The sequence below is a fragment of the Triturus cristatus genome, chromosome 4_1 (genome assembly GCF_964204655.1).
Source record: "Triturus cristatus chromosome 4_1, aTriCri1.1, whole genome shotgun sequence".
Lineage (NCBI taxonomy): Eukaryota > Metazoa > Chordata > Amphibia > Caudata > Salamandridae > Triturus > Triturus cristatus.
Window position 1 is genome coordinate 754,718,254 of NC_140585.1, and position 23,449 is coordinate 754,741,702.

Here is a 23,449-nt window from a genome sequence, read left to right on the forward strand (position 1 = left end):
TTGAGAGCAATGAGGTTTCCTCAGTTGACAAAATATGCCTAGATAAATTGAATATAGGTATAGTCATATTAGAGCATACTGTATAGGGTATTAGAGCTCTCTCATCAATCATGGGTGCACTTAAAGACCCTATAGGTGTTACCATAGATGGAACCAAACAGGGAGGCGTACATACTGGCTGTAATGGTGGATGGTATTCCATCAAATTAGTTAAAGAGGGTTGTGAGATAATGACCTCAGAATTTACTGGGGTGGACCCCATTGGTAAAACTTGCGGCGGGTCTGACGCTCGCCCGGATATTGGTAATGGTAATTCTGTCTTTGTCGACCTCGACCACGTCCTCGGTTGGTTCCTAAAAAACCAGCCGGAAGAAGCGGTGGTGGGTGCGTTCTGTTTTGCAAATGGTCTGCGCTAGATCCCTCACCGGGGTCTGAATCTTCAGCAGAAGTGTTAGATGAGTCAGAGAAGGTTATAGTCTGTTTATTTCTATATCTTCCCCAATTTCGGGTTCTTGGAGGTTGATAAGGGGTATTGTAAAATGTGTCATGTAAATAGGGATAAGTCTGATCTTTTTGATAGTTCTTAATGTCTCGTTGGATCTTGTTGACTTTTTTGTTTTGCTCTAAGGTATTAAAAGTCGCAATCGTAATGTTAACTTTCTCCAAGAGACCCTTGGCATCAGAGATAGTTGCGTCTGCTAAGATAATTCTCTCAAGTTCAGCTATTTCTTCAAGTTCCTTCTTGCTGTGCTCTATTGCAGTATCAATGCCTAAGACCATCCAATGTCTCGAACAGGTGGTGGCCAGATGACTAAAGCCCTGTCGAAACTTGGGGTCCTGGGTAAATATTGCTGGAACGTTACGTATTTGTAAACCCAATGGAATAGTGTCTGACTTTAAGTACTCTGTAAGCATACGAGCGTGTAGGTCAGTGCGGATCTGTTTTTTCTTTAAGTTTTCGAGCTTCTCTAACAATGGCGGGTCTGACACATGTTTGAAGGGCTACTTAAGTGGGCAAAAGACACACAATTGATGGACGGAATGCAGAACAAATCAAAACATTAACCCCCAGTCAAGAGATCTGGGTTAAATCCATCATTCTTTTGCTCACCGTGCCACCCCAGTTTAGACCTGGCCATATGCAAATCAGTCTTGACCCTGTGCCTCATGGGAATAGTCCAGCCCGAACTGCCAAGCCAGGTCCTCCCTGGACCGGAAACAAGCATCCTAGGACCGGTTTCGGGGTCTCACCCCTCTTCAGCCAGGATAGCTTGATTCCAGTGGCACAGTGAGCCCAGGACCCACGTCTGGGCATACCTGGTGCACCTAGGGCGAGAAAGCAAAAGACACACAATTGATGGACGGAATGCAGAACAAATCAAAACATTCACCCCCAGTCAAGAGATCAGGGTTAAATCCATCATTCTTTTGCTCACCGAGCCACCCCAGTTTAGACCTGGCCATATACAAATCAGTCTTGACCATGTGCCTCATGGGAACAGTCCAGCCCAAACTTCCAAGCCAGGTCCTCCCTGGACCGGAAACAAGCATCCTAGGACCGGTTTCGGGGTTTCACCGCCCTTCAGCCAGGATAGCTTGATTCCAGTGGCACAGTGAGCCCAGGACCCACGTCTGGGCATACCCGTCCCACTCTGGGTGACAAATGCAAAAAGAACAACTGATGGATTGAATGCTGAACAATGTTAAACATTCACCCGTAGTACAAATATCTGGGCCTAAATCCATCATTTCGTTGCCCACCATGCGATTTCAGTTTAAACCTAGCCCTATGCAAATCAATCTTGACCCTGCTCTCCACTCAAAAGCCTTGCGACTTCTACTTGTTAAAGGTATCCACACCAATGCATGATTGTACACAGTGTTCATGTTTTTTTTATTGCATAATATTTTATTACATGTTGATTTTTTAAATTAATTCTTTCAGTGACAGGGTTTGACTTGTGGTTTGCTGTCATCTCAACTGGATTAATTTGCACATTCTACTGTGCTATGGTATGTTAATTTCATTTCAGAAAACTCAGCTAATGTTTATATGCTTACCTTTTAATTTAATTCATATTATAATGTGTTAATTTGTTAAACTGAGTTTAAACACGCTTACCTGATACTGAAACAAAATGTACACTGCATTGTGCATCACTGAAAAGAAGCAAATCAGTATGCAATTTCCTGCTTTCAAAATAAGGGATGAAATCAATTTGAAGTTCAACATAGATAACATGTAACAAGCTTGTCTTATATATTCTAATGTGAAGTGCAGGGAACAACAGGTGACTGAAAAAATGAACAGCTAAGTGTCCTAGACTAGCTATTTTCAAAACATACTGTCAGGATCAGGACTGACTTTAGGGCAGTGCGACCGGTGCAACAGCACTGGGTGCTAACCTGCAGGGACGGGGGAGGGACAGGTCTCAGGCAGGGCACTGTGTTTAGCAATAACCTACGATTTAAAAGCACCTCCTGCAAAATTCCTTGTGTCCATCATTCAGGCAGCAATAAAAATGTCATGATAACTCTTGTGATTAATGTTCCTGCTAGAGAGGGAATTCAGAGTTTTGTCTAGTGGCAGTTTTGACTTGCCATAAAGTACAACTGGGGCTTAATATGCCTTCTGCAAAGAACAGAGCTGTATTAGGACCAGTCTAGAGGCAGCGCACATGCACTGCTCTGCGAGGCATGCTGTATTGCAGTATGTACTTGGAGCCCCGCTCACTCTTTGCCCATATTTGTCATTGGCTTGTGTCATTGTCCTTTGTAAATGCTGCCTTCTAATTGGTTAATAGGCTTGTTATTCCTCCTTAGTACCGCCTTGACTTCATTTGTAACCTCCCATGCGGACTGGGCCTTTTACTTCGGTTGTTATAGGTATGCTTTAATTAGAGCCTGAGAGCGCTATTTTCTTAATTGGTTTATTTCTGCCTGCTTTTGCAGGCAGGACACGTTCTCTCTCTCTCGCTTGCAACACTTTTTTTTTTTAATTTAAGGAGCACTGCCAGCTCAGATGGGATAATGGCGGACATGCTTTCTCTTACCTGTAGTGGATCATCAGCTGTCCATTGATGTCACCAGGGCCGTAGGACTTTAAACATATAATTGCTAATATTTCAAGCAGCTGTGTACTGTTTCGCTTAGGTAGTTAATGATGCTCACTAGGGACCTCTGGGAACAGCTTGCGGTACTGCACCTAGACATGCTGTGCTAGTGCCTTGCTCACTAGGGACCTCTAGGAGCAGCTTGCGGTACTGCACCGAGACATGCAGTGCTGGTGCCTTGCTCACTAGGGACCTCTAGGAGCAGCTTGCGGTACTGCACCGAGACATGCAGTGCTGGTGCCTTGCTCACTAGGAACCTCTGGGAACAGCTTGCGGTACTGCACCTAGATATGCAGTGCTGGTGCCTTGCTCACTAGGGACCTCTAGAAGCAGCTAGCGGTACTGCACCTAGATATGCAGTGCTGGTGCCTTGCTCACTGGGGACCTCTAGGAGCAGCTTGTGGTACTGCACTGAGACATACAATGCTGGTTCCTGGCTCAGTATGCAAGCATTTGCAATGCAATAGGTCTCGCATTACTGAAAGTATGAGCTATTGGCATTGCATTATTATTTGCAACGCCAATACCACAAACTGTCAGTAATGCGAGACCTATTGCATTGCAACTGCTTGTTTTATATAGATTGCTGAGTGGAAAAGTAAAGCCAGTCTTTACCAGCGCTTTAAAACAAATGAAATGTATTTGAGAAAGGGGCTATGGAGAGATGAAGGGCACCTTTTCCTGGGAGATAGTGAGGGAATCCGTGGAGGATGTCCTATGGGGTGGGGAGGGGGAAGCACCCAAAAAGATTGTTGCAACGGGCCCCGGCACCACCAGTGCTAAAGCTGGCCCTGGTGATGGTATCACAACTGCTTTTCAAATGAACTGCACCACACTGGGCAAAGGCTCCTCTCTATAGCATTTCCCAGCATATCTGATGACATAATTACTGGCTGTTGATGCCAAATTGGCGATTATGATTCCTGAATTGTATCAAGAAACTTCCAGTTCTTTCCCCTTCTTTATTTGCTCTTAAATCCTTACCTTGCATCCTCTTGCATGACTTCCCTCCCTCTCTAAGTGTAGCCTATTCTAAGACGCATGCCTGTCTGCCTTATTTTTCTACTGCTGTATTTCTGCAAACTGCTCACATTTCATTTCATACATCACAACTTCTACTCCTTTAAAACCACATGCCTGCAACCTAACGATATCTAATATCCTCTAGCCTATTTTACCATCCAATTAACTATTTGTATTAACCAACATTATGCCCACTAATGATTGAACCTATTTAATCTATCAAAAAGACACTGGAGTAAATATTTATTTGAAAGCACACACTTAATCCAAATAGCCAACAATACCCAGTAACTACTGGATTAACCACTAACCTTGAGCCCCAGAGCAGCATACTACTCGCCATAAAGCAATGTCAGAAAGGACAGCGTTGGGTCAAGCTATCAAGCTATATCGCACCTTCCTTAGAGTTCCACGAAGTCCTATCTGGTGCACTTGCTCCTTAGTTCCAGCCATCAAATGGAACCACTGCAAGAAAAACAACTAATCTGGTGGTGCACCCAGAAAAAACAAGTCCAAAGCATCCAGTTCTGTGAGTCCTCTTTATTTTTGTTCTGACATCCTTTATTTCATAATGGTAAAACCGTATACAGCCATAGCCAATGCGTTTCATTCTAAAAAAAAACTTCTTCAGGGCTTCTGTCCAATAGTCCAATATTTCCATATCGGTATGTTGTTGCTCTACAATGTACATTTCACGTCACATTCTCCACCCATTTGGGTCCTCCACTCATATCTCATATCGACCCCCAAATCCGTGCCTCCTACAGTGAAAGGCATTTCACATCCCAGCTGACAGAAAGACTCGCCATGGATCAATTAAGTGCCTCACTAGGAGTAGTAGGTGATATATATATATAATATTCACTTAAAAAACCATAGGTTTCACACACGTTATGACATGACATCATCCATTGAGTATGTGTTTCTTAACAATTTTAATATGTTTAATATATATAGGCAAAGGCCTGTTGAAGAATGAGTGGGTGTACAAGTGTGTAAATGGATGATTTTCTGTGGTGCGTAACTAACTCTATAAGTGAGTCATTAAATGTGTCTTACTGCAGACTAGTGACTAAACTGTGTAAATGTCTGTATGTTTCTGTATGTTGGTGTATAAGTGGCTGCATGGTTTTGTGAATATCTATATGAGTGTCTATATGAGTTATTGATTGCTTGTCTGAGTATCTGTATGGGTTCCTGAGTGTTTGTGTGGGTAGGGTGTGTGTGACTCTATGCATAGATGTGTGAGTGGGTGATTCTATGGGTGCATGGTTTTAAGAGTGCATCTGTGATGGACTGTATGGTTGAGTGAGTGTATGTATGGGTGTGTTAGGGATTGAATGTATATCTCAGTGGTACATTTGTGACTAACTACATATGTGAAAGGCAGTATATGTGCGTGTAAGAGTATATAAGTGGGTAGATGTGAGAGTGTGTGATTGTGAGAGTGACTGTATGGATGAGTGTGTGCTTGCATCAATGATTCTATAAGAGCGTAAGAATGTGATACTATTTTTATGAGTAAGTGAACTTGAGTGTGTATAACCACATAGGTGAGTAAATGGGAGTGTGATTATTTGCATGACTGAGTAGGTGTGAGAGTAGCTCTATGGATGATTGGTAGTGTGTGAGTGTCTATATAGGTGTATAAATGCATATGATAGTTTTTTATGTTGTGACTGTAAGTATGAGTGACTGTACAGGTGAATGAGTGGAGGTGTATGTAGACCTAAGAGTTAATAAGTGGCTATGTAGTTATTGGTATTGCAGTATGTATGGTTTTGAGAATGGAACTCTTAAATTTTGAGTCGGTGTATCAAAGGTTATATTAGGGTGTGAGAAGATGTGGTAATTTATCACATGGATGACTTCATCAGTGATGTCATCAGTGATGTCATTTGAGATGTCATCCGTGATGTCATGAGTGATGTCACTGACCATGTCATGAGTGATGTAATATGTGACGTCATCAGCAGTGGATTGCGGGCACGCGAGTTATAGTTAGCTGAACTAACTATAACGGGGGAATTTCATTGGTTTTTTACGAGTGAAATGTCCAGCTAACTATAACATGTGTGAAACCTATGGTTTTTTCAGTGAATTTGCAAGGTTTTTTAAATGCTAATTCCTAACTATAACGTGTATGAAACCTATGGTTTTTTAAGTGAATTTGCAAGGTTTTTCAAATGCTAATTTATGAATGTATTTTTATATTTTTTAAAATATTTATTTTACAATAAGCTACCTATATATATAGTTTGTGAAGTAAGACGGGTTTTCCTGGGACCAGTCCCGCGTCAGGTGGAGCGTCAACCGGCAAAAGCCCTAAGCCGGAAGTGAATAATCCAAAAATTCCAACAAGTAATGGACGCTCTCTCGGGGGTCAAGTTGGAGAATTGAAATGTGATTTTTACTTTAAATTGTTTCAAATTATTTTTTTTTTCACGCGTCCAGAATACGTGTGCTTTATAATTTTTGAAATGGAGTTCATGATGCATTTGACAACTATGACGCAATGTGATACATTAAGTTATTATATCCATGAATCTATGTAAACAAACCTTTTACAATATGGCCGCTACCTTTACTTTGCACATCTGTGTATGTGTTGGTCCTTCTTCCATGTTCAATACTTATTTAAGCACTTTCTTTGAAACTGTATTATCGTGTGATCAAGACACATTGTTGGTGTCGAAACGCGTAGCGGTTAACAAGAAATTAAACTTGGTGTAGCAACTTGACCCCCGAGAGAGCGTCCATTACTTGTTGGAATTTTTGGACTATATATATAGTTATAGATTAACTTTATCCTGTAATATGGAATGGCTCAGTTTTTTAATTTTTTTTATTTGGATAGAGTTGAACAGCATAGTTAATATCTTCTATAAACTTATAAACACTTACATATTTTTTTTTTTTAAGGGTTTTTGTCCGTGCGCGCACGGTGCGCGCACGGTGCACGCATGCATACGTACTCCGTGTGCGCATGCGTATGTGCTGCACGTGCGCATGCGTACGTCGTGCGTGCTCCGTACACGCATGCACATGCTCCGTACGCGCATGCTCCATACGCGCATGCGTGCGTGCTCCGTGCGCGCACCGTGCACGCACGGCAAGTCATGTGATTTAGAAACAACACTTTTCATTGGTTTATAGTAGTTTCAGTTCCAGAAACATCCAACACCACACCCACTCCCCTCATTATTACTTCTGATTCCCTGGGAGAAGGAGCTGAGCAGCTTTTCCAGTACTCCAGTACTTGAGAATGGCAGAGCAGCAGTCATCTTCTGAGAGTGAGCAGGAGACCCTTGTGAGACAGAGACAGAGGAAACAGAAAGACTCTTTTATATGGCAATTTTTTACATTTCCACAGGGGCAGAAGAAGGTGAATGCTCCAAAAGTCACCTGCACTCTTTGTGATCGTGTCTTATCAAGAGGAGATCCTAAAAAGAAATACTCTTTTAGTATCTTCACTATGATAAGGCACGTTAGAGATGTACATCCTGTGGCTTATGCTCGAGCTGCTAGAGAAAACCCTCCAGCAGCTCTGCCGAGCACATCCGCAGCAGCTCAGCCGAGCACATCATCGGCAGCTCAGCCGAGCACTTCATCTGCGGCGGCAGCTTCACCTTCTTCGGTTCCTCTGGATATACGCCCTCTGTATAAGAGGGTGAATATACGGTGCAATGCGTGCAATGCTCTTCTCTCTTATGCGGACACCAGCATTCCGCTAATAGAGAGCAAGATACAGCAGCACACGTGCGGCACCCTATAATTTCTGCCATGTCTTTTTTTTCCTCTGTCCCTCAATTAACACAACGGCTCTTTTTAGAGCCACCTAACATCTAAACACTTAAATGTGATTTTTAATTCAATTTGTTTTATGATTCTGCCGTGCGCGCATCGTGCGCACACCTCGCAAAGGTGCGCGTACCGTGCGCGCACCGTACGCGCACCCCGCGACAAAAAGCTAGGGGGTCAGGAACTCTGTACCCTGCCCCCTTTTCACGTTATCCACCTTTCTTTTTCACTGTCACACACAAAATGGCGTTCGACACTTCCTGATTTCGACCGATTCGAATGTTGACTGACATGAATCCACCAATCAGAATTGCGCTTGTGCACGGCACTGTGCGCGTTCCGTGCACGCACAGTGCGCGGCTATAGATATTTATGTGCTTTTAACTGCAATATTCTCAGGAACTACTGAACAGATTGACACCATATATGCAAAAGGCACATGCCTGACCTGAGGACTACCTCTGCCAAATTTCAAGTAATTCTATTCAGCCGTTCGGGCTGTACCTTCGACTAAAGGTCTTATGGGAAAAAGCATGGGGAAAACATGTTTTGGGACCCCCCTTTTTTCTCAGCCCCCGCTTGACGAATCACCCCGAGACTTTCAGGGTAGGAGCTGAGCGGAGCACCCCATTAGTTTTGAAAATTTCGCGAGGATTCGTCAACCGGTGCCAAAGTTATTCAAAATAGAATTTTCAGATTTCCTATGGAAACACGGTCCTAACTATAACTATCTACTGGCGACCGCCAGTAGATAATATATATATATATACACAGTACAATACAATAAGCATGTAGAATATATGACGTTACAATGCATACATTTACAACGCATGCCTTTACAATACAGTTTTTACATCGCAACATCCTTTACAACGCATTTTTTTACATCACATGCCATTACATAGCATTTTCAGAAACTACCTTTACAACGCATTCCATTACATCGCATTATACCTTTACAACGCATTCCATTACAATGCATACCATTACATCGCATTTAAGGTAAGTGTTGGATAGTACAGGGGTAATAATTACTATTCTAACTCCAGTGAGTGCAACAGTACGGTAAGTGTTGGATAGCGTGGGGGTAAAAATTACTATTCTAACTCTAGTGAGTGCAACAGTAGGGTGAGTGTTGGATAGTGTAAGGGTACTATGCGTTGTAATGGTATGCATTGTAATGACTTGCCATGTAATGCCTGTGTTGTAGTGACATGCGTTGTAATGACATGCGTTGTAGTGACATGCAATGTAATGGCTGCGTTTGAAATGACATGCGATGTAAAAGATGTTGCGATGTAATGACTGCTATGTAAAGGTAGTGCGATGTAATGCCTGCATTGTAAAGGTTGTTTCCCAAGCATGTACACAGCTCTGCAAAAGTAATTAAAGAAATACTGTTACCAGAAAGGAATACTGTTACTAGGTGTCAGGTTTTGTAAAATGTACATCCGAAACAATCATTCAATGAAGTAATTTCTAGCCCACTTCCCTCCTATTGAAGCAGATTGTCTATTTGGCACTCTGCATGAGTCCACCAGTTTGTTTCAAACACATGGGAAAGTGATTTCACAAAAGGGCTTGACCATGTTGCAATAACATTCATTCACTTTCAAGCTGATTGTGGAAATAGTAACATGCACAACTGTGTGTTTCTTAATTTCATGGAAAACTAACATTCCATGTATATATTTTCTTTCCATTGAGTTTGGAAATCAACAAACATTTTTTAGCACACTTTTACTATGATTTGCCTATTTGTTATATTTGTGTTAAATGATGAATTAATTACTGATGTAGGTCTGTTTGTAGATGGTTATCCAATCCGCATGCACTCCCAGGCCCTCTTTGCTAATCACTGCTGCAGGGAAACAGAAGATTGGCAAGGCTGGCCATGGCACTTTCCTTTGTAAGCACCATTGTGTCCATTCATAATACTCGTTGTAGGTAATTTATACTTTTCTCAACTGCACATAAGGGGCTGTGTTAGATAAATATGTTTATTTAACATTCTTATACAGTGCACCATTATCCATGGGCCTTTGGGCACTTTACATTAAAACTAGGAACAATACTGTTGATATAATGAGCAGCAATAACCGAAAAAAATACATTCATTAGACAGACCGTATTGATTTACAATTACTATAAGATGCAGACAGTTAAGAAGAAAATCATCAAGAGAAGAACACTTGGCACATTACAGATGTTCCTGAAATGAAGTGGTGGGCATTGTGTGTTCTCAGCAAAGATAATGGATTCCAAGCTCATATTTCTGATTCAGAAAAGGTACAGTTCATATGAGAAAAATAAACAATTAAGAATCTCAAGAACAAGAATTGAAACTCTTATGGGCGGAACTAATTCTTAGACAGAAGATGGAGGTGAGTGGACTATGAAAGGAGATGAATTGCGAAGGAAAACAGGATTGAAAGATGAGAGAGAGGACTGTCTGCAGGTGTTGCAGAAGGTACTTAGAAAAGGTGGACATGTGACTTATGAGATGCTTCCTGGATATAGGGAGAGTAGGATGGGTTCTGACTTCTGACATATGTTAGTAGTGAGTTTCAGGCCGATATTGCTGCACCAGGGAAGGATCTATTCTGGGGAAAGGAGGTTGTGATTTTAAAAACTTCAATTCTGATATCATTTTGGGTTCATCTATTTCTTTGTTTTCCTAAGATGTTGAGAAGGCTAAAAGAGTAAGAAGGACTATTGCCATTTAATGCTTTTTATGTCAGGAATCAAAACCTGAAGATTATCCTCGCTAATAGAGGTAGCCAGTGTAATTAGCATAATATGAAAGAAATGTGAAAGTCACTAAGCTGCCTGCGAAATGCAGAACGGATTTAATGGCACAAAGTGTGATTGAGGAACGCCCTGCTAAAATAGAGTACCAAAGTCCCAACAAGAAACCACTAGGGCCTGAGCTGCTGTTTTCATTACATTTTTGGCTATGATGTGTCTTACTTTTTTGAGGGCTTGGAGGCAAAAGCTAGCGGTCTTGGGCACATTGTTGATAAGAGGAGTAAGGGGCAATGTACAATCCAGTATGAAGCCAAGAGATTTCACTGTTGCTTGAGTGTGGGAGTAAACCGTCGAGGATTAGGTCCTCATGCGGGGGAGAAAAGCTGAATTTCAGTTTTATTTTGATTTAGCAGAGAAACATTTACTCCAACTTGAATATAGATTAGGCATGTTCTGAAAAGGCAGCTCTCTGTAATGGTGGAGGTTTCTAGGTAGAGTTACAGGCCGTCCACATTTTGGGTAGAGGATAAGCCTGACTATTTAGGTATCAAACACAGAGGTTCAAGGTAAAGGTCAAAGAGTGTAGGTGCAAAGATTGAGCCTTCGGGAAGTCTGCATGTTATCTCATTTTCCTTTGAGGAGAAATCTACCTTGAAGATGCATATTTTCAAGGTACATGTATGGAGTTGAGTATAGTAAATATATACTTACCTATACGTACTTACCTTGTTGATATTTCGGTCGTCAATATTTTTAATATGATATCACAGCAGACAATATTAAGAAATTGATATTCTGGTACTATTTCTGCTAGGCTATGCCTGTTAATAGAGGTCACAGATCATTATCAATGTGTTATTGAGTGTCTGCAGCAAATAACAGGTTTTTACCTGCACTCATTTACATGTTGCATGTTGATGTGTCTGACTCCCCCCATAAACACATTTCTCTTTATTCTCAACTTGTCAGTCTAATTTTTTAGATTTACAGTTATACCCACTGTACAGCACCTCACTAAGGGCCATATGTATAAAAGTATTTTGCCTGGGGCAGCTCCTTCGTAATAGGGGAGGCCCGTCGCCCCACTTGTCAGTCACAGAAAAATAAAATTATAATAAAGCATCATTTTATTTTTCTATGACTGCCTTTGGCATGCATTAAGGGCAGGGCTGGGCGGGGCTGGGAGGATTGGTGGGCACTGAGAAGTGCGCATGTACATGTGGCCGGCCATCCTAGGCTGGCCGAACAGACATGCACACTTCTATTTCTCCAACTCAGTTGTGTTCACAGCTGGGTTGGAGAAAAGCCGCAGGCTACAAGGCAGTGTTTGAGTGGCAGAGCAGGCTATTCAAACCAATATGACACTGCTCTCATAGCATGTGAGCAGCATCTGGAGTGGCTGGGCAGCCTCTGCCTTCCCAGAGACTGTTGGGAGAGCACTGAGGCAGTCGTTGGCGTCGGATCAGCAGTGAAAGGTAAGTTTAAAAAAGAAATTCCTATCTACAATTTCCTAAGTACATGTACAGACATTTCCTAAATGCACAATGGGCATTTAGTAAATGTTATTACCATTGACTTCAAGTCAATGGCAACCATGTGAAATTTAAAAAAATGCACCCAAAATGCATTTTTTTAAAGTGCAATGTAGCGCCACATGCCATTAGGGAATTTGTGCGCTTTACATGTGAGCCACTTTTTTGGGGGGTGCATCAGGGGGGCTATAGGAACATAGGTACCCTTGGTTTTGCATTTCCTAATTTGCGATTTCCTATTCCTTCTCCGTAGAAATCACTATTAGGAAATAGCTATTTTAGTACATTCCATTTTGTATTTCCTATATAGTGATGACTTAGGATTCGCTATTTAGGCAATCCAAAACCAAGATTTTGTACATATGGCCCTAAGACGTTTTACCCTTAGTCCCATTCTAACCCAGAGCCCCTTTGTCCCTTTATGCCTTCTGTTAGAAATGAGGGTCTCTTGTTGGCAGAGGTTTGCAGCCTACCCAAGTAGGGACCCTTCCTTCTAGTCAGGATAAGGGAGTTACACACCTAGATAACCCCTGCTCACCCCCTTGGTAGCTTTGCACGAGCAGACAGGCTTATCTCAGAGGCAATGTGTAAAGTATTTGCACAAAACACACACAGTAACACAGTGAAAGTACTACAAATGGACACCACACAAGTTTAGAAAAATAAAGTATCTTTATCTAAACCAAACAAGAACAAAACGAAAAAAATCCAACATACAAAACTTAAAATATGACTTTTAAAAAGCTTCAAGCAATTCTGTCCATAGAAATCTATGAATGCATGATTTTTTCACAAAGTACCTCAAATGCGTCAAAATACACAAGGCAAAACAGCTGCAGAGAAGGGAAGCGTCGAAAAACACAGTGGTGCGTTAGTTCCTGAATCCTTGGGGAGGGGATGCAACAGTTCTGCTGTACGCAGGAGAAGTGATGCGTTGAATCCGGACTGTATGGGGAAGTGATGTATCGATTTCCCAGGCAATTCTGGTCTGTGGGCGTTGCGTCTGAAAAACGTGCCGCACAGGTGTGATGCGTGAGAGATTTCAGGCGTAGCCGCTGACCAGTGATGCATCGATTGGGGAACAACCTTTACAACGCAACTTTTACAACGCACTACACTTACAACGCATTATTTACAACGCAACATCCACTACAACGCATTCCATTACATCGCATGACACTACAACGCATTTCATTACATCGCATACTACCTTTACAACGCATACCATTACAACGCATAATATTACACTACACTATCCAACACTTACCCTACTGTTGCACCCCATGTAGTTAGAATAGTAATTTTTACCCCTATACTATCCAACACTTACCCTACTGTTGCACCCCCTGGAGTTAGAATAGTAATTTTTACCCCTATACTATCCAACACTTACCCTACTGTTGCACCCCCTGGAGTTAGAATAGTAATTTTTACCCCTATACTATCCAACACTTACCCTACTGTTGCACCCCCTGGAGTTAGAATAGTAATTTTTACCCCTATACTATCCAACACTTACCCTACTGTTGCACCCCCTGGAGTTAGAATAGTAATTTTTACCCCTATACTATCCAACACTTTCCCTACTGTTGCACCCCCTGGAGTTAGAATAGTAATTTTTACCCCTATACTATCCAACACTTTCCCTACTGTTGCACCCCCTGGAGTTAGAATAGTAATTTTTACCCCTATACTATCCAACAATTACCCTACTGTTGCACCCCCTGGAGTTAGAATAGTAATTTTTAACCCTATACTATCTAATACTTACCTTAAATGCAATTTAATATTATGCGTTGTAATGGTATGCGTTGTAAAGGTAGTATGCGATGTAATGGAATGCGTTGTAAAGGTAGTTTTTAAAAATGCGTTGTAGTGTCATGCGATGTAATGGAATGCGTTGTAGTGGATGTTGCGTTGTAAAAAATGCGTTGTAAGTGCATGCGTTGTAAAAGTGTGCGTTGTAACGACATACATCCGCATTGATTCTTTTAGCCGCACAGTGGGCCCTGCTTTGGAGTCAATGTGCAGTGGTTTTTCGGGCCACAGGCTGGCGTTGTGTCGAATTCTTCCGCAATAAGATCAAGCGTACCTTTTGGAGACTTCTTTGGTTCTTCACAGCTTTCTGTATTAGGAACATCCTCCAGGGGGTCAGAACTGGAATAGGCACTCCCAGGCAGGTCAGAGCGCCAAGCAGTGAGGTTGAAGACGGCTGTAAGTGACGTCTTTGTGTCCCTGAGTCTTCAGAAAAAGAGGCAAGCACACAGAAGCCCTTGGAGATTCTTCTCAAGCAGATTTCACAGCAAAGTCCAGTCTTTGTCCTCTCCTGGGCAGATGCAGCAACTGCAGGCCAACCCAGCAAAGCAATACACAGAAAAGGGGCAGTACTCCTCACAGCTCTTCTTCCTTGGCAGAGGTTCCTCTTGATTCCAGAAGTAATCTAAAGTTCTGGGTTTTAGGTCTAATACTCATACACCTTTTTCCCTTTGAATTCTTTGTTCAGAAAATATCTCTTACTTAGTAAAACCAGTTCTGGCCTCTCTGGTCCAGTTTCACTGCAGGAGGTGGAGACAGCATTGTGCAGAACAGCAACAGCCTATTTACGTGTCAGTGACAACTCCTCCCACCACTCTAGCCCGAGATGGCCGTAGGGCACACCTCAGTGAGTGTGTTGAGCAAATGCAAAAACTGCCCCTGTCAGTCTAAAACCTGATAACGAACCCAAAAGCAGGCAGAGGCACACAGGATGGTTAAACAGGGAAATGCCCACTTTTTAAAAGTGGCATTTTCAAACACAGAATTTAAAACCCACCTCCAATAAAAGGTGTTTTATTAAATTCTGAGTTCAGAGCCTAAACTCCAAAGCTCTACCTGTGTTCCCACGTGAAACTTACACTTGTAAAATGTTACAAGTCAGCTTCAATGATAGCCTATTGGCGAGCTAGTCCTTGCAATAGTGAAAAATTAAATACACAGTATTTCACTATCAGGAAATGCAAATCACACCAGTACATGTCCTAACTTTAAAATATATTGCACCCTCCCCATGACGGTACCTTGGGCCTACCTTAGGGGTGACTTACATGGAAGAAAGGGGAAGGTTAGGGCCAGGCAGGTGGGTGCTTTTGCCAGGTAAACATGGCAGTTGAAAACTGTGCGTGCAGACACTGCTGTGACAGGTCTGAAACACATTTGAAAGGCTACTGGTGTGGGTGGCACAATCAGTGCTGCAGGCCCACTGGTAGGATTTGATTTACAGGCCCTGGGCACAGACTGTGCACTTTACTAGGGACTTACCAGTAAATCAAATATGCCAATCATGCTTAACCAATCATATCCATAATTTACACAGGGAGCATTTGCGCTTTGGCACTGATCAGCAGCGGCAAAGTGCCCAGCGTACCTAAACTGGGAAAAACAATACCCAGCACACAGTCAAAAATAGGAGAGGTAGAGGCAAAAAGGTCTGGGGAAACCATGCCAAGGAAGCCAGGTCTAACATCTCCTCTTTAAGGTTCTTGTATAAACTAATCACCTTAGGCCCTCACATTCCTACCCACCTTCTTTAACCAAATCCCATGCTCTACCTACATCCTTTCTGTGTCCAAATTCACATATCCCTCAAACTCTATATGGCTCTGCCTCTTTCATCTCCACACACTATACCACACCTCCTTCAGCTAAACTATCAGCTGGCACTCTAGCCAGCAGCAATCACTGTAAGGGAACCCACTGTTACTGAATACAATTATAGTGTCACGGGCTCCTCTGGTGGTGTGAGAGCGCTATGTGTGCAGGTGGTCTCTCACCAGAGCTGCTTGATAATTGTCTCATGTTCACAGTTTATTCATTAGTGCGGTCCTTAATATATATCTGGCTTCTCTTTTCATATTTAATAGATATGGGGTATACCTATGAGGCATTGATGTATTTGACCACTTCCTGCAACAATGCTACATTCCCACGACCACTCGTACTTTAGCGTTACCATGGAGGTTGAACAGTTTAAATTCATGTGATCCATTGTCCTTCCTATCTCCTGTTGGCTTAATTGTACCACAGTATCTGCTACATTCACACAGCCAAAGGAGCAGAGATGGTCTCTGTGTAACCTGTCTGTTTGCGAGCACCAGCTCTGCATACGTAGCATGGATGACAGCTTCAAGGCCAACATTATTCCACGCCTCCCAGTAATACAGCCCCTACCATGGTACAGGCATGTATGGGAAACCGCTCACAACATATTACACAAAAAAGCTGAGCGAAACTATCTCAATTCACATTGCTCAAGCTGCACAGGAAATCGTAAGAAATACTCCTTCAAAAGCAATTTTTTCAAATGTATTTGTAGCTTTTAAAACCTTTTTTTGCGCACACGTGTTTTGGCCCAAAGTGGCCCTACCTCTGGTTCTCAGGGGTTGGCACAAGTTCAAGGAAGTATAAAAACAGCTGAAGCGTTCCCAAGCCCTTTGCACGCACTTAAAGTTAAATTGTTATAGCTTAGGCAAACAATTGAACCACTTTTGCAATAATTTGGAAAGCACAAATCTACTTGATTTTTCAAAATGTAAATTAATTTAATAACATGGTTCAACATTCCTATTCTATTCTATTCTATTCTATTCTATTCTATTCTATTCTATTCTATTCCATTCTATTCCATGCATTTATAATGCGCATGGCTACCCAATGGGCCTCCCAGTACTGAAACAACAGTACAGACCCTAATTCTGTCTGTTTTATACAACTTGCCAGGCTTTCTATATCTTCATGGAGCTCAGTTCATCCCCCATCTTGCTATCCTTGCAAAGGAGCTGCCTCCACTTCTAGCCTTCTGAACTTTAGAGATCACCGTGCAAAATGAGAGGAGGTGGCCTAGGGCCAGAGCTGCCGACTTTAGTGCTGGTTTAGTGCAGGTTCAGTCTCCACCTTGGCTCAACATGCTGTGATTCTGTGCAAATCACTTAATCTCCCTGTGCCTGCCAAAAATGAATGTGTAATGTAACTGGTGCTCATGTAAAGCTTCCAATCGAGTTTCTGGAATATAGAACTGCAACAACAACAAGCATTTGCAATGCAATAGGTCTCGCATTAGGAAAGTTTGAGCTTTTTGTATTGTAAATTGACTAATTTTTTATTTATGTGTTGGTATTGAAAATATTGAAATTACTAGCTTTCTCGTGTACAATGTCAATAGTTTTAACTGTTGCAAATGTGACACCTATAGCATTTGTAATGCAATATGTGTTGTATTTCCGTGACTTAGATTTTGGCTTTTACTTTTTGCAAATAATTAATACTTAAATAAAAGTTAATGTAAATTATAATGGCAATCATTTAAACTTTTGTTAATAACTCTTGTGAAGATTATGTTTAGTGCATTTAATTGCGCCTAAAATCCAAAAACAGAAGTTAAATATTATCATTTTTCTCGTGCCATTTGTAATAAAGCCTAAATATTGAGAGAACATATTAGAGCCAGTTGTTGTTGAATGGTTGTACAGATTGATACTGTGGTGGCGGTGAGTGATGTTGTGGTGGTGTCGAGTGATGCTGTGGCGTTAATTGATGCTGTGGTAGCACATAGTGATGTAGTGGTGCCCTTGAGTGATGCTGTGGTGGTGCTAAGTGATGCTGTGGTGATGCGATAGATAGATAGATAGATAGATAGATAGATAGATAGATAGATAGATAGATAGATAGATAGATAGATAGATAGATAGATAGATAGATAGATAGATAGATAGATAGATAGATAGATAGATAGATAGATAGATAGATAGATAGATAGATAGAGTGCAATAGTCCGATAGATAGATAAGATAGACAGATAAGATAGATAGATAAGATAGATAGATAGATAGATAGATAGATAGATAGATAGATAGATAGATAGATAGATAGATAGATAGATAGATAGATAGATAGATAGATAGATAGATAGATAGATAGATAGATAGATAGAGGGCGATAGATAGATAGAGTGTAATTATGTAGAATATAATTATGTGGCACTGAGTGGTTTTGTATGGAGTGTATAATGATTTTAGTGGCGTGTAATTATGTGGCATTGAGTGTTATTTTGAGTGTATCTTGCATTGTTTGCATTGTAATTAATTGGCACTGAGTGTTATTTGGAGTGCATGTGGCATTGAGTGTAGTGTAATTATGTGGTGTGTAATTATGTGGTGCTGAGTGGTATTTGAATTGTATGTGGCATTGAGCGCTGTGTAATTATGTGGTGTGTAACTATGTGGCACTGCTTGGTTTTTGGAGAGTCTGTTGTATTGAGTCCATTGTAGTTATGTGGCATGTAATTATGTGGCTCTGAGTGGCATTCGGAGTGTATGTTGCCTTGCCTTGTATTTCTATGGTTCCTTAAACCCTTAGAGGCAATTCTTTTATTTTAACTAAAAGGATGGTAGTTAAATGGTGTTTACGGCAGGATGGTCGTTAAATGGTGGGTACGGAGAAGCTGTGTGCTGAAAGGCAAAGAGAACACGGGCATGAAAGTGAAAGCAAGGATGAAAATGGAATTAGTGTGGCAGGATGTTAGTTAAATGGTGGTTACGGGGAAGCTGAGTGCTGAAAGTCAAAGAGAACACGGGCCAAAGCTGGAAGAAAACACAAGATGCGAGAGGCATGTGTGTGTGGCAAACACTGGTGGGACTCAGAGCATTCTGTTGCTGCCTTGATGCCTGTGTGTGTGAGCAGTGGGGCTGTGTGTGTGAAGTGCCTAAAGTTGCAAGAAAACATATGGTTATTTAAATCCTTAGACGCAGAATTAATAGAGCTAATGTTATCGACCTTAGAAGGATGAAAAGGGAATGAGCGCGGCATATGTTATCTTTGTAAGCGCAGAAAGCGTGCAGAGCCAACTTATTATTTTGGTTGTTTTTTTATGCTTGAAATGCTTTATTTGAAGAAAAAGCATAGTGAGCAACAAATACAGGTCATATAAAGAACATTGTCATACAAAATCAAAAAGAGAAAAATAATAAAGGGTCATCATGCGATAAACATAAGAAACCTGAGGAAAAATTCAAAAAGCATTTTGTAAAATTTTAAAGGCAACCAGAGGGAAAAAGGGGGAAAAAGGAGAAAAAGGGGAGGAGAAAGGAAGGAAGGGAGAGGAGAAAGAGAAAGGTAAATATGAGGCGTTAGGAGAAGAATAGATGATGTGGTCAGAGAGAAAATATAGGTAGAATAGAAAGAGCAAATAAGCCAAGGGTAGAGAATAGTTGAAAGGCAGGAAATGAAAATGCAAATGTAAAAAAGATAAAAGGAGTAGAGAGGAAGAAGGGAAGAGGAGGGGCAGAGCAAAAGTCACTCATGGGGGTTTGAAATTCTCAGAGGATAAAGGAGAGATAGATTTCGATTTCAGAGCCATGCGATCAAGATATGCTGTGAGAGGGAACCAGAATAAATCTCTATTGAGGGTAGGAGTGGAGGCAGCAGCGAAACGAACATCAAGTCTGTGATAGTGACAGAGAGAATTCCACCAACATTGTATAGAGAGCTTAGAAAGATCCTTCCAGTTAGAAGAAATGTGTTGGAAAGCCAGAGCCAACATAAGATCTAGTAGACCAGAGGAGCGAGAGGGAATATCAAGAGTGTCAGAGATACTGCCTAAAAAAAGGAGAGGGATAGAGTATGGGATAGAGATAGAAAAGAGACGAGAGATATAAGACCACACCTGAACCCAGAGTGCGAGAACAGGAGGGCACAGAAAAAGTAAATGAAAAAGATCAGCATTAGGGGCAGAGCAGGTCCAACAGGTAGAGTCCTTATCAGGAGAAAAGCGAGAAATAGAAACGGGAGAGAGATAAAGTCTATGATATAGAAAGAACATAGATTGAGTTAGTGAGGCGGAACGGGAAATTTTTAAGGACCTGGCCCAGACTTTGTCCCAAACAGCTATAGACCATTCACAGCCCAAATCAAGCTCCCAAGCAAGTTCCAATTTAGATTTCGGACGGGTCGGATTGGGGGAGGAGAAAAATTTATAAATAAGAGAGGCTTTAGGGAGAGTAGACAGGATCTGAAGAAGCGGGGAATGGGAAACAGAAGAGGATGATAAGGGAAGAGAATAGTAGACATCAAGTATGATGGCCATTAAGACAGTGAATCTATGGAAAAAAGACTGGGGACAGTGAAACAGAAGTCGGAATCTAGGAAAAGAACATGGGAGAAAAACGTCGAAAAGTTGGTTAACCCATATCAGCCCCTTTGATCTCCACGCAGTCCAACAAATAGGACGATTATGGAGGAGAATAAGTGAATTGTACCAAATAGGGGAGGCCAAAAAGGATTCACGGGAGACCGGGTCAGGACGGACCAGAGCATGTAGAAGAGAAGAAGTATGCTTAAACAGGGGTAGAGGGGTGGTTAAATTCTTAGCAGTGAAATGTACAATTTCAGATAGGGAAAAAGGGGAGAGGAGTGAGCGTTCAATAGAGAGCCAAAGAGGAGCAAGAGGAGAAGGTGCAAGAACAAGCCAGTTAGAAGCCTGACGAAGAGAAAAAGATTTATGATAAAGGCGGAAATCCGGAAAGTTGACTCCGCCATTGGACTTCGGTTTACGAAGGGCAACGAGCGCAACTCTCGATTTTTTATTATTCCAGAGAAACTTAGAGAGACAGGAATCAATGCGCTTGAAATAGATATCAGGGATATGAATGGGGAGCATGGAAAAGATGTATATAAGAATGGGAGATATCATCATTTTGATCGAGTCCAGCCGACCCCACCATGAGAGAAAGAGAGGATTCCAAGAAGAGAACAACTTATCCATGCGGGATAGTACAGCGGACATGTTCAACCGAATAGATGAAGAAATGGAGTTAGAGAACCAAATTCCAAGGTACTTAATTTTAGAGGAGTTCCATGCAAAACCAGTGGTCGAAAACTGATGAGGGAGACAAAATTTAGTAAGAGGAAGGATCTCAGTTTTATCAGAGTTAATCTTGTAACCAGAAACTTGGGAAAAGGAGTTAAACTCAAGTAGCAAGGCCGGAATGGATTGGTCAGGATCAGAAATAAACAAAAGAATGTCATCTGCATACGCAGAGAGTTTCAAATGAGTCTTGTCATAAGGGAAGCCAGAAATAGAAATGTTGTTTCTAATAGATGTAAGAAATGGCTCTAAAGCTAGGACAAAAAGTAAAGGGGACAGAGGACAGCCCTGACGGACGCCACGCTGCAAGGGAAAATAAGGGGATAGCCGGCCATTAACTAACACAGACGCTTTAGGAGAGGAATAAAGTAAAGAAACAAGAGAAATAAAATTAGGACCAAAACCGTGCCAACGAAGGGAGGCAAAAAGAAAGGACCAATCTACTCTATCAAAAGCCTTCTCGGCATCAACTGATATAGCAGCTAGAGAGAAGTTGAGAGAAGGTACCTTATTGAGAACATTGAGAAAAAGGCGGAAATTATCTGAGGTGAGTCTGCCCTTTACGAAACCACATTGTTCCTTACCTATAAGGTGTGGGAGGAAAGGATCTAAGCGCCGGGCAAGAAGTTTAGCAAATAATTTATAGTCTACATTGACAAGGGAGATTGGGCGATAATTTTTACAAAATTGCGGGTCGCGACCCTCTTTGGGTATTAGGCAAATCGTGGCCTCGTGAAAGGTACCAGCAGCTGTGCCGGAGGTGAAGAAGGATTGAAAGAGGGAGAGAAGTTTAGGAAGCAAAAGATCTGAAAAATGTAGATAAAATTCCACAGAGAAACCGTCCGGCCCCGGAGATTTACCCTTGGTTAGAGATGTTAAGGCGCTATCCAGTTCGGTAATAGAGAGGTCAAGTTCAAGATCAGGGAAATTAAGATGAGAAGTGGAGGGGGCAGGAATTTTGTCCAAGTAGGATTGAATAAGAGCAGCCGAAGGGGGGGATTCAGGAGTATAAAGAGATTGATAGAACTGTTGAAATTGGGCGAGTATATCCTGCTCCTTATGCAGGAGAAGATTATCGGTGGAATATATTGAATCAATCAGGTTACGCTCCTTGCGGGACTTAAGATAGTTGGCCAAAAGTTTACCTGACTTGTTGCGACCTCCGTAGTAGCGGGCGCTGCTGCGGAGTAGTGATGAGGAGGCGTTGTCAGTAGAGATTTTGTTAAACTCGAGTTTGGCGCGTATAAGGTCTGGTACAACCGTTGTAGTAGAAGAGGTGTGGAATTTATGCTCCAGGGATTTAATATGGGAGAGAAGGTCTTTCTGTTTCTTAAGATAAGACTTCTTTTTCTTTGAGACAAAGTCAATCACAAAACCGCGAGCGGTAGCCTTAAAAGAGTCCCAAATAACATGAGGGGGTAAAGAAGGATCAGAATTGAGTAGGAAAAATTCCGTAGCGAAGGAAAGAAAAGATTATTTTGGTTGTTTATGACTCAGATCTGGGCAAAGCTGCAAGAAAACACGGAGGGGGAGGGCGGGGGAGAGATAGGCGAGAGACATGTGTGTGTGGCAAACACTGGTGGGGCTCAGAGCGTTCTGTTGCTGCCTTGCCTTGTATTTCTATGGTTCCTTAAACCCTTAGAGGCAATTCTTTTATTTTAACTAAAAGGATGGTAGTTAAATGGTGTTTACGGCAGGATGGTCATTAAATGGTGGCTACAGAGAAGCTGTGTGCTGAAAGGCAAAGAGAACACGGGCATGAAAGTGAAAGCGAGGATGAAAATGGAATGAGTGTGGCAGGATGTTAGTTAAATGGTGGTTACGGGGAAGCTGAGTGCTGAAAGGCAAAGAGAATACGGGCCAAAGCTGGAAGAAAACACAAGATGCGAGAGGCATGTGTGTGTGGCAAACACTGGTGGGGCTCAGAGCATTCTGTTGCTGCCTTGATGCCTGTGTGTGTGAGCAGTGGGGCTGTGTGTGTGAAGTGCCTAAAGTTGCAAGAAAACATATGGTTATTTAAATCCTTAGACGCAGAATTAATGGAGCTAATGTTATCGACCTTGGAAGGATGAAAAGGGAATGAGCGCGGCATATGTTAACTTTGTAAGCGCAGAAAGCGTGCAGGGCAAACTTATTATTTTGGTTGTTTGAGACTCAGATCTGGGCAAAGCTGCAAGAAAACACGGAGGGGGGGGGGGGGGCTGTGTGCTGAAAGGCAAAGAGAACATGGGGGAGTGCATTCCAGGCGAGGGAGCGGACGCTTTGAAGTATGATGCCGAGGCTGTGGCTACACGTGCACGCGCCAGTGGGCTGAAGCACTTCCCCAAACGGATTGC

General features: G+C 41.9%; 1 protein-coding gene across 1 annotated transcript in view; it reads left to right on the forward strand.

Annotated features, from left to right (window-relative positions):
• LOC146855485 (sodium-coupled monocarboxylate transporter 1-like) overlaps nt 1-23,449 on the forward strand; it is a 425,617-nt gene that overhangs the window by 104,405 nt on the left and 297,763 nt on the right. The window contains exon 4 of the mRNA XM_085651146.1: nt 1,946-2,013. Within this exon, the coding sequence (XP_085507272.1) occupies nt 1,946-2,013 (68 nt within the window). The remainder of the gene's footprint in view (nt 1-1,945; nt 2,014-23,449) is intronic.